The sequence below is a fragment of the Habropoda laboriosa genome, unplaced genomic scaffold (assembly GCF_001263275.1).
Source record: "Habropoda laboriosa isolate 0110345459 unplaced genomic scaffold, ASM126327v1 scaffold243, whole genome shotgun sequence".
In the NCBI taxonomy this organism is placed as follows: Eukaryota; Metazoa; Arthropoda; class Insecta; order Hymenoptera; family Apidae; genus Habropoda; species Habropoda laboriosa.
Genome location: NW_017100433.1, coordinates 1501574 through 1513306, shown reverse-complemented (window position 1 = coordinate 1513306; position 11733 = coordinate 1501574). Strand labels below are relative to the sequence as shown.

At 48.2% G+C, this 11733-nt stretch overlaps 2 protein-coding genes across 2 annotated transcripts in view; both read left to right on the top strand.

Annotated features, from left to right (window-relative positions):
* The window catches only part of LOC108575894 (potassium voltage-gated channel protein Shaker), a 212278-nt gene that overhangs the window by 73683 nt on the left and 126862 nt on the right, over positions 1 to 11733 (top strand). The gene's annotated exons all lie outside the window — the stretch shown is intronic.
* On the top strand, positions 9780 to 11579 carry LOC108575895. The gene is made up of 2 exons (XM_017938827.1): positions 9780 to 10174; positions 11519 to 11579. The coding sequence occupies exons 1-2, from the start codon at positions 9780 to 9782 to the stop codon at positions 11541 to 11543; spliced, it is 420 nt and encodes a 139-aa protein (XP_017794316.1). The 3' UTR covers positions 11544 to 11579.

The following is an 11733-nucleotide window of genomic DNA, read 5'->3' as shown; positions in this document are numbered from 1 at the left end:
CCGAGCACGTCATTACAGAGTCACTTGTTTATGTCCGAAAAATTCATAAAATAAATTGCGGTAACAATAAGAACCTTGTGCCAACGCAAATCGCAATAGTTTTTCTTCGTATATTTTTACTAATTTTTATATTACACAAGATTTTACGTATTTTCATATTATACCAGATTTTATTTATTTCTATACCACACAAGATCTCGTAAAGTCACATTAGAAGCTCTGCAGATCACGCTCTGCAAAATATCATCTTCGAAAGAGTCTCGATCATTGATTTACCAAACGGTGCACAACAACGTCGCTTCTCAATCGCCACTCGACAGCTTCATAGACGTTAAGGGTCGCTTCCATCGACAAATTTCAAAAAGCATTCTAATTGAAGCTCCACTCTACACAAAAGTATCCCATCCTCGTTCTACAATAAAAACGACCTACGTACAACCTCGTCTAATTTTCTCCCCTACGAAACTATCCCCACTCGTCGAATCGAGTTTGACGAACAAGCATTTCGTATACTCGCTCCACGTTACAGCCTCGAGTGTGCAACATACACTGCCGGCCAAAAGTTTGGAATCACCCGCCAATTTACATTAACATCGAATCTGCTACTAATTCTTCATTGATTTGAAATTGATGTTGCGGAGATCAATAGCACTTTACCTCGTTTCGATTGCTTTGCGTCGCCATGCACGTGAGGAAATCCCGGCCTGGCGGATTATCATCATAAAATTCATCAGCCAAATTCGACCGCCAGACCGGGGTACCAAACTCATATCGGCCCGCGATAAACCTCCTCGAGCGAACGTATCGACAAAACCTCCCGATGCTCTTTCCGTCAGGGCGACGACTCCACGGTTCGTTCTCTGGCCAGCGCTTGGTGTCTCGCTCTCGCAGTGACACCCAACCCAGCCAAACACAGTGCAATACAAAATTCGCATCATTCACTCGTACCAGATTTCTCATCGACAGTTGTTCGCATCTTAATTGGAACCACCGAAAGAGATCAGTTTCTCAATTGGGCAGCAAACCTGTACCGTCACCTAGGAGTGTAAGCGGGATTTACGACCTTCGAAAGAATTGCGGTCCACGGGAAGCTACAATCTGAACGATAAAAAATTCGTTAAAAAATGATCATAAATGCTACCTTTTTGGGGGGGATTTTTGTGCAACTTGCAGTGCACAGTGATTCCAAACATTTGGCCGGTAGTGTACGTAATTACTCGAGCGGTAAGGAGGATAAGCCTAGCCTTGCATAGAGGCCTGAAATTGATTGGATAGTTGCCGGTGAATTCAGGCCTGGTGTGTACACCAGTAGCGAAGAGGCTCGGCCTCTTCGCGATCAACAGAACTCGGATTGGAACACGGCAACTGGTCGGCAGTTTCATTCAGTTTCGTCCAGAGAATTTGGCAAATCACTTCGGTTTCCTGGCAGCTGTCCTAGACAAGCTCGTGTACACACACCGTTTCCCGGCTTGCAGTTTCTGCTAGACGATCTCCAACCGAAATTACCTGCATTTGTCAGACACCTAGGCGTCACGGTGACGTCTAGCAGAGTCGTTATGCAGTTCCTCCGCGATTCGACAGGCTATAAGTAGACACTATGATCGTTTCTTTGTAAACTAGCCAGGTGTTTCCTCGAAAATGCGCCTGCAGCCGCTTCCAGTGTGCTTTTTCTGTTTAATATTTCGGTGGAACTCTTGGAAAATTTGTTACAGTTCGAGGAATAAATTTGCAGCTGGAGATATTTGAGGCGTTCATTTCGAGAGCAAGTTCATTTAGAAAGATAGATAGAGGTCAGAAAGAGAAAGATTGAGTAAGTCCATTTAAAAAAAAAATAGAGATTACGCATGTTGTTAAATTCGAAAACATTTTAGAAACATAAAATTATCACTTCTATACCCATAACCTCAGCTAGATATGAAGATATGAGTGATTTGTTGCTTTACATTCCACCTGTGCACCGCAAAAACCTTTCTCATGAATCTGTGGATATTTAAAAAATTTTTAACGTACAACGTTGTTTAAAGTCATATGCAATTTTTGAAAGATTTATATTTTTGCGAAACCCTTGAATTCTAAGCGATTAAATATGATTCAAGTGACACTATAGAAAATTTGATAATTTTGATAGCGGCGTAAGTCCATTTGTGGTCACAAAGTCCCGATTTTTCTTCAAGCAACTCCGCTGTATTTTATACACCTCGAAAGTTTCGATATTTGTCAGCACAGAAAACACAAAGCGAGAGTACTAGGCGATTATTAATATTTTTCAGTCGATTAAAACGCGAACCCTTAAGTATCTCGATATTTAGGAAAATGGACTTACACCACTCATTTGTCGGAGCTACAGTTGTGATTCGACGAAATCCCACGACTTTTTCGAACTCTATTCGCGAAGATGGAAAGAACGCATTGCGTGCATTCGCGAGCTTTACACGGGCAAGAAGTAACGAACGCCGTTTAAAGAGAAAAAAAGGGGCAACTGAACTGTGCACTATTGACCCAGGTCGGGGATCGCCTGCAGGTAATCGCGATACTTCCCCTCTCGTGCTGGAACGAACGTACTCGTGCATTTACTCTCGCTACGCATGTGCCACGTACCCTTTACCTGTTCATTATATATTAATCCTCGTTGTGAAAATATCTTTCACGATCGTTCAGCTCGGCAGTTTGAATTTTATTTACAAATTAGGATCGCTAGGTTCGAATCCAGGTTAGAAACCTTAAGACCGATGGTGTCGGGCGTTTCCAGTTTGGATGCACGCAAGTTTCTCGATCATCAGAATGGAAAAGATGCAAGGGTGTCTTGCATTGTTGCAGTCGCAGTAAGCTTCCTGTAGGAATTTGAACTCGACGTGAAAGCAATTATGATTAATTTGCGTTGGGTACAGTAGCTCGGTCGCGGTTATCAGTGGAGGAATCAATGGTTGGTCATCCGACAACAGGTTACACGCTAATTCTCTTCGAAGAGATCTTCGTTGAAATTTTCTACGTCCGTTGAAGTAGAACATGTGAAGAATCAAAGAGATCTTTAACACGTCGAACGATTTTCATACCGAACGCGTGTCTGATCGCCTCCAATAGGTCGGCGTATTTACGTGAAACTGTGTACAACCTGTCAAAGGTTTCGTGCTGCCTTGTTAGCACCTGTTCCACGTGACATTTTGCTTTCTGTCGCCTCGATTATGACACCGTGAACGCGAACGTAACCTGGCGAAACTGGAACGTTTCGGATCGAAACAACGCGTTCGCGTTGAAAAATTCGAACGTCACCGCGTATACACGGGAGAATTCGCGAAGATTTGTTCGAAATTACGCAGCGAGGATTTGCGACATATTACTGAACTGCGTAGCCTAAGTAGCGCGCGAGTGTTATGTCATTAAGGAGGAAAATTTTCCGAGAGAAAGATCCAGCGAGAGAGCGTACAGCGCGAGAGAAAGTACGGAGTATTTTACAGAGGATAGTTCGTTGTTTTTCTATATACCGGGTGTCCCAGTTTTTTCCGAACATGTTTGTCAAACTTTGCCGGTATGTTCTACGGGTGGAAGCAAGAAAAAAATGTCGTATGAACATAGGTCGTTTGAAGCTCCGTTAAAAAGTTACAACAATAACAGGAAACAGAAAGGGAACGGTAATGGATGTGCGGTTGTTACGATACGAAATAGGAATAAATTAGCGGTATTTACGTGTAGTCTGTTTATACGAGCTGTGTTTACGATCTGAGATCGTTCAAGGCGTTGATGTAACTTGTGCCTGTGCCATTCTTGTCTCGTATCCATGGTAACAGCGAGTTCGTCACCATTTCCTTCGTCCTAACTTTTTAACGAAGCTTCAAACGACCTGTGTTCGTATAACATTTTTCTCTTACTTATACCTATGGAATACACTGGCAAAGTTTGGTCGGAAAAAAAATAGGACACCCTGTATATTGTAGAGAGAAGGAAGCGTGCGTGGCCACTCTAGGGCCTGAGTGGACGAGACCGAGAGTCTCCGAGGAATCTGTACGCAGACCGAGAGGAAAATAATAGTAAAACTGGCTGAAAATGCGTGCACTAGGTCGTGGTTTTCAGATATAACAGTACAGTCTTCTTCCACGAAATTATATTAAATTTATCACCTATTAAATATAATTTTCTTTTAAATTTACGCCTGTTCTGTCTCGATCACGGAAACCATCGAACCCTGCGACATCGTTCGAATATTCGGTATTAATTAAACTTTACTACTGCCTAGAAACAAAATCCCCGAGATACCTATATCAGGTGTAAAAATGAATTCTCTCCGATATTTGAACGCGATCAAAGTTTCATAGGAAAAGAACGGAAACCAGATCGATCGTCGAAATAATTTCTATTATCGTCGATGACCTTTCGCCATTTTTCTGGCAGCTCGCGAATATGATCGCGATGGAAACTCGCGGTGGTGGCTTGGAATCAATTATGCGAATCCAGTCGGAGAGAATTCATTTCTACGCTTAACATGTATATTTCTATTTCTCGTTCTTTAATCGGCACCATCTCCCGAGCTGAATCAGCATCGACGCAACGGGGAATGTGTCGTGCATGTCCGGCGAACTCGAATACTGGGGCACGGGGTGTTAAACAGGTGAGCGTGGGGTCGGCGACATGCGGTATACGGTTACGGAGCGCCACGACGCCCTGCAGGCGACCGTTCCACAAACCACCGCCCCCAGGGTAAACTTTCCGTTACGTGCCGGCGATGCCTTATAGCGTGTGACTCCGCTCCCTGCGAGCCTTTGCCCGTTTGCCTCAAAATTCAATGGCGTACATTACCGCGGCCCAGATTTCTTTCTCTCCTTCTCTCCTTCTGTCTTCTTGTCTTTGTCTCTCCTTCTCTTTCTCTTATTCTCTTATTGTCCTTTTCTCTTTTTCCCTTTCTCTCCCCCCCCCCCCCCCTTCCTTTTTAATTCCTACAAATGAAAAGAAAATAGCAGAAAACCCGTCGTCCTTCGCTCGAAACCCTCGAGATACATTTGCCGCGTAGACACACGGAATTGTCCTTTTGAAAAAAAGGAAAAAAGAATTCTTGTTTGAACATTGTTACGTCGATCTCCCCCTGCCACTTTCCTCCTCCCAAGTTTACGCTGAACAAATTTTTCTATTTACGAGGAGCAAGGATAAGATCGACAGAGGATAGGGCGGTACATCTTCGTATTTTTAGGCTCGAGAATAATAAGTTCGGCCGAGGTAGAGAAGAATGGTACTGAGATAGGCGGTGGGAGGGATGACGGAATGACACACTAATTCAAACGAGTTCCTTGAGAGCTTTCCTGGCGACCTTCTTTGGGAATCGATGCTGCCCCTGTTTGGAACAGCCGACCCAATTTCCCGGATACGAGAGTAACACGCGACATCAGATACAAGCGGCGAAAACAAATTCTTAATGACACTACTGGTCCTAGTAAGAAGCAGCCGCTACGCTACTGCCGCTGTTCACGGCACGAATAGTACACGCGAAAGGACGACGAACGGGTAGCGATGGGTCCAAGTAAAAACGAAATCGCATTAACCATACTTACCTACTTTCCTCGATCGTCGTTCCAACACTAGCTACATCTTTAAGAAGCTTTCCATTCTACGGTAATTCCACCATTCTAAAGTGCAAGTGGAAATCTCGACGATTGGTCAGACGTGCCTGGAAAATTTCGCCAGGCAATATTCCCGAGACTTTACATCCCTCGAAGAAATAGACGGAAAAAAAGCGAACTTCCCGAAACTTCGGGAAGCAATATACTATAGAATTCTCCTGTTTGAAAGCACAGACAGAAAAGTGGTTGGAGAGCTTTACGAAGCAATATATCAGAAGCTTTACGTCCCGAGAGGAACGTAAGCCAGCAAGAAATACCGTATGTATATCTAAGGATTACGAGAGATTCGTTTGATAATTATTCCGGTTTGGTAAAGAATATCGAGGGTGTATTTAAATTGGAAGCGGTGAAACGAGAGAGAGGCCTGTTGTAAAATCGATCGCGAGAGGGAAAAGTCGGGAATCGGATCAAGTCCATCGCTAGAAAACGGTCGACCGGCTGACCAACCACGGATACGCCTTCCTTGCCACAAGCCAGGTCGTGTACGCTGGGTCAGGAGAGAGAGTCAGTCATACCGACGCCGTGCTACCATTCGCGTCACTCATTGGTCGAATCCCGACGACAGCTTTGCTCTCGAAGATACGACCGACGGTCACGCAGGCTACCACGTACGGGAAACTTGGCTGTCACCCTCTCGGCAATCCTGCGCCGATCCTCGCCTACGTTGGATGCTGCTCACGCATCTTCACGCCGATTTCACCGTCACGTGACGACGGGTGGGTAGCAGACGATCACCTCCGACCACAACCGGGGAGATCTTCGCGTTCCTCGAGAGTTTGCATGGTGATGGTATGAACGTGGCAACGAATTTCTGTGATTTGCCAAATTTTTCCTCGTTTCTCGTACGATACGTTTGCCGAGAGATAGTGAAATCGAGAGTGCTTATCCGGAGATCTTCGAAGTGCCCGCAAAACTTGCAAGTTTCCCTAGGATTTTGGTATGTGTGAGAAATTCGAAAGGTTGCATTATTCTAAATTCTTCGACGACTCTCCAACGTTTTCAGCTCACCCGCCCAGTCGTTTTCTCTTCGATTTCTTCCAACCCATTTGCCGCATTGTATCGGAAGATCGCCGTGGCAATTTCTCACGGATCGATCGCCGAGAGGTTCTCGTAATTTGGGCGGGAACGTTTTGCAACTAGGGAACGATCGGTAAGTTCGGTTTTCGTGGCGATAAAGTACGTAGGTAGACTCGGAGGGGAAGTTGTTTCGAAGTGGGTTGTCGCGTTCTCTACGAACTAGCCTGAAGAATAAACTAATTTTTTTAGCGCGACCTCGCGAATCGAGTTATCGCGATCGTCGATCGATTCCGTGGCTCTCTTTCGCAATTGAACGCTGCGTTCAAAGCCTTTTGTAATTCCTCCTCTCCCTCCCCCCCACTCTCTCTCGGTTGATGAAAAGAACGAACAAAGGCCTCTCGTTCGAATGCACGCGCGACTAGTGCGGGTGTGATTAATTGGTGATTGAATCACGCTTGTCATTAGGAACCGTTGACCCGTATGCAACGAGATTCAGAAAGACCCTCCTATATCCAAAAATAATCCCCGCCGATTTTCCACCCTGCATTCTCTCCTCGTGAACTTTCCCGAAAAACGGTGGTCCGCTAGAAACGGGCGAGAAAAAAAGGAAAGAGAAGAAATTACACGTCGTTCCGTTCGGACGTCGCGAGGATTCTATTCGCGGTAGTCCTGAAAAGGGAAGAAAAAAGAAACAGGGGCGCTAGGTCGCGAAACACGTGACCTCGTCAGTTTGAGACGGCTGAAAAAGTTTGGCCCGTTCAAGGCCGCGCGTTATCGATCATGGGGTTCCCTCGATCGGGAGCAAGAACGCGGGGCAATAAAGAGTTGCGGCAGCGGCGCGCGGCCCGAATCGAGGTTAGCGTGCCGCCGAAGCTGGACCCTTTCTTCGTTTTCTGATTATTGACCGGGCGCTCGTGACGCGCTACTCTCGCGCCATCTTCCGGCCGCTCGCTTCAACTCGTGGAGAAAAATAAGTTTGGGCGGGAGGGAGGTGCGTCGTTGGACGCGAGTGATTCGCGAGATCGTGCGTTGTCGATTTTCATTTTCGTTCGTTTCGTCCGACGTTCGCGGGAAATCGATCGACCGTTCGATTGTTTGCGTAATATTCGCGTGTTATGTCACGAGTTGAACGAACGCCGAGAAACGACGATGTCCAGTCGAAACCGCGACAGTACCTCTTCGTGTGTTTACTCGCGTCGAAACGATCCGGGACGATCTACGCGGGAAGTGGGGCCGGGATGAACGATCGTTCGTGTGTACAAATATTCAAGGTGGTTGCACCGTTGTTCCAACGTTCCATTCGTCTTACACGCGAAGCGAGACGTACGTGTGTAGCGGTCAGCGTGGTGAATCGGTGGCTAGACTGGATGGCCGCCAGCTCGATCAACACGGTAGGTCGAGCACGTGGTGTGAAACGACCGACTGATTCGATCCTCGGTGTTAGACTGTGGTGAAACCCGATCCGTTCTCCGGTGTCATTTTCTTCTGTAACCATCGATCGAACCTCTCTCTTTCTCCCGTTCGCTCGTCCAGTCGTAGAGAGAGAGGATTTCTCAAGCACGCGGTGTTGTGACATCTCTGTTGCACTTGTTTGCACGATGCATTCGTCTAGTGCGTTCTTGCCGGTGGCGGCACCGCGCGGCGTATCCCGGAACTAGGTCTATTTTGATCTCGGGGGTGGTCGAGGAGGGCGTGGATGGTGGTTAATTGGTGAACTGCGTGCGAGAGCATGTAGGTGTAAATGGATGTTCGAGCGACTGGTCTGGTTCGAGCAGCCCCACTCGTCCGCTCGTTCACGTGTTTAACAATTAAATATTTCAGTCGTAGTAGTCCATCATCTCTGCCGTTAGCCGGAATAGGGAGAAAGCGAAACCGTTGGCACGCTGAATTTCCCTCGATTTCCAAGCCCCTATGTAGAACGAGCAGCCTACAGTTTACATTCGTGCTTGGATGTTTAAAAAGGTTTCAAGGTCTCTGCTCCACTTTTCGATTCTTCGACCCTATTTCCCCCCCTGTTGCGAACCTTTAGGAGGAATCAGGGAAGGACGAGTGTGGTTAGGACTGATCGTGGAAAGAGTTGGCACGGTTTCAGCCGCTGATATAGCCCGGGATCCGCTTATTACAATTCCATTCGCGTTTCTCGAGAAAGAGAGAGATAGAGTGGGGAAGAGGAGAGTGAGAGGGGAGGTTAGGGGCGCGCGAGAGACGTCGCGAGGTATATGATCCGGCTGTGGATCGTGCGCCCTTAACAACTCGAGCCCGTGTTATCCATTTTGTGCAATCTGATCGGCATCGAGCCGTGTCTATACGGCCTTGGACGAGCCTGTTCTCGATGGTTCGCCCAATTTCTCGCGACTGGTTGTTCCGCGTCGCGTGCTCCGGTGCTGCCACCGGGCGGTATCCAGTGAAGTGAGGCGAGCACAGGGCGAGAGTTCCGTGGTGTGGTGCGCGGAGTGAGTCGGCGTGATCGCGGAACGGAAGGAAGACCTTGTTTGGACATTGGCGTGAACGCTGTCGTGCACGTTGTCACAGTTTCCTGCCTCTTCCCGCCTCAAGCTTCCTCACTTCTCTCTCTCTCTTTCTACATATATACACTCTGTCGCGTTCTTAACTCTCTTCTACCCTATACTAAACCTCTGTACACACACCTCTCTCTCTTTCTCTCTCTCTGTTCCTTCGTTATACATCCACCCGGCGATAAACCCAAGTTAGAGAGACAGAACGCTTCGTTGCGAAAAAGAAAATGTTCGTATTACGAGTTCTCGTTGCACGTGCGTGAGAGTCAGTCGATCGCGAATGGGTGGTGGAGGTGTGTCGAAAGTTGGTGAGGTATCCGGTGTGTTGCATGAAGCCGAGAGGAGGTAAAAACGGATCGTCGGGTTACGGCCCGCCTATCCGTTTTCTATCGTCGAGTGCACCGCAGGACATTCCATCGGAACTGGAGCGTGGTCTCTCGCGGCAGGAACAGCTATCGCCGTGAAATCGAGCAACGGAGGAGAAACAGCGTGTAAGAAGAGGAAAAGAGAGGATCTACGGGAAGAGAAGAAGAGAAAGAGAAGCGCGGCCGCGGTGGTAGCGAGAGAGGCAGGCAGGAGCAGCCACGGCGGAGGCGGATCGTGAGAGGTGGAGTGAAAGGGACCGTAATCGAGGATTTGAATGGGTGGGCCGGGAGCCGGTAGGGTTAGCAGGCACGAGCTGAACGCGGTGCCAAAGAGCGACGTCGGTCACGGGGATCGTAGCCTCGTAATCGGCGAGCCAACAGCACCACCACCACCAGCAACACCGGCCTGTCGGTGTCATTCGAACACGGACAATAACGCGATATCACAGCTGCTGCCGCCTTCGCCTCCGCCACTCGCCTCGCTGCACATCGCGAACAACAGCTGCGCGACCATCGGCAACGACAATACCGCCGCGAAACCGAACGCGATCACAAACGGTACCAAGGCTGCTGCGACCATGTCGTCGCCGCCCAAGCATCGAAGGGGCTTCGACCCCAACGACGTAAACGCCACCGACTATCGCCGTTATCGTCGCGTTAAGACGAGACGGTGAGTTTCTTCTTCTTCTTCTTCTTCTTCTTCTACTATTCCCTTCTCACTCTACTTTGCCTTACGTTCTATATATTATTCTTTCTCCGTTCGAGCGGAGTCATTACGTATTCACTTTGCCTTAAACTCGGACTGCGTATCCACGGCGCGAGTCCTCGCTACTTTCGACGGCTTGCGACAACTCTTCCTCTCTTCGATCCTATCGGACGTGTACCTAGTTTCGTCAATCGCCGAGGACGGATTGGTGGAAATCGATAGCAAGTTCGTTAGAGACTACGCGTACCTTTACCAGTTTGTCATTCTTGTCGGACAAAACGGGGTTAAGATAGAGGTAGGTAGGGAGAGGTTTGTCCTGTCGAAAATGAAACGACGCCCGGTGTGTAAGGAGGTAGCGAAGGCTCGTTAAACCTCTCAACTCTACCTGCTACTCTCTTTTCCTCTCTGTACTTTAATCAAGAGAAGGAAGATACAAGCCGTCCAAGTCGCGTGACCCGTTCCGTGTATCGTTCTCTTCTACTACCCGCCTATAACCTCGCCTTCATGTTCTGCCTCGTAACCCGGTGCTGCAACCCTCCTCGAATCCTCGTGCGTCCGCGAGCAGGAGGGCGTCTCGCGGTCATTGGCCGCCGTCGCCGAATGCCGCTGCCATTCTATAATCAATCCGCCGATTGAATAATTCACCAACTCGCATGGCTCTGCTGGCTCCGTTGAATCGAACTCTCTCTCCTTGTTCTTTCACCCCCTTCGAGCTTCTGCATTGCGAATCCGCCCTTGAGAATTGCGACGCTGGGAATACCGTCGAACTTGCTCACCGACGAGCACGTGTATCTAATAGAATAATTATCGGTTCGTAGAAAATGCCGCCGGGGGAAACACGTTGACATGCCCGCCACTCGAGTCACTCGCGTATTTCCCCCGGACCTATCTCTCGTAAATTTCTTATCGATCGGTGAAACCGGACGTCTGACGTCTACTGGTAGTAGGCGGCGATCCTTTCACGTTGCCCGTCTGTCCGATCGTTCCGAAATTTCTCTGGTACCGCGTGGATTTCGCGTTACTTTGAAATCGAGACTACCGCGTTGTCGCGCCGTTCAGATTTCTCGTATGAATAGAGGAAATTTAGCGGAGAATATGCTCCTTTGCCGGGACATTTTCGTATCGATTTCGACGCTCGTCGCGTCTCGAGAGGGAGAGTTCGAGGGGGAGAGCACGAGGAATCAGGACGAAGCATGATCCCAGAGCGTGGCCTCCTTGATCCCTTGATTCGATCCTTGTCCCCACGGAACACTGCGTTCCAGCCTATTCACGCAGCTTCCATTGACAGCGAATGCACAATGTTCACAGAGGCTTTGTATGTTCCACACCGTGACCTTGGGAGCCGGACACAGACCTCCCCGACATCTCCCGACATATATCTGTCAGCACGAGGCATTAAAAATAAAAAAAACACACACAAGCTTGCGATGTTCGATGTTGGACCGCTTAACTGGTTGTACCCCCGTCGCTGAACATGCGGTGAAAGTCAAACGACTTGAACGAATGCAAAAAAAAAAAAAAAA

Excerpts from the sequence above, each read along its gene's own strand:
- LOC108575895 (XM_017938827.1), top strand. The coding sequence starts at position 9,780 with ATGGGTGGGCCGGGAGCCGGTAGGGTTAGCAGGCACGAGCTGAACGCG. Across the intron at positions 10,175-11,518 it reads CGTCGCGTTAAGACGAGACG|AGGCTTTGTATGTTCCACAC; the intron begins GTGAGTTTCTTC and ends CAATGTTCACAG.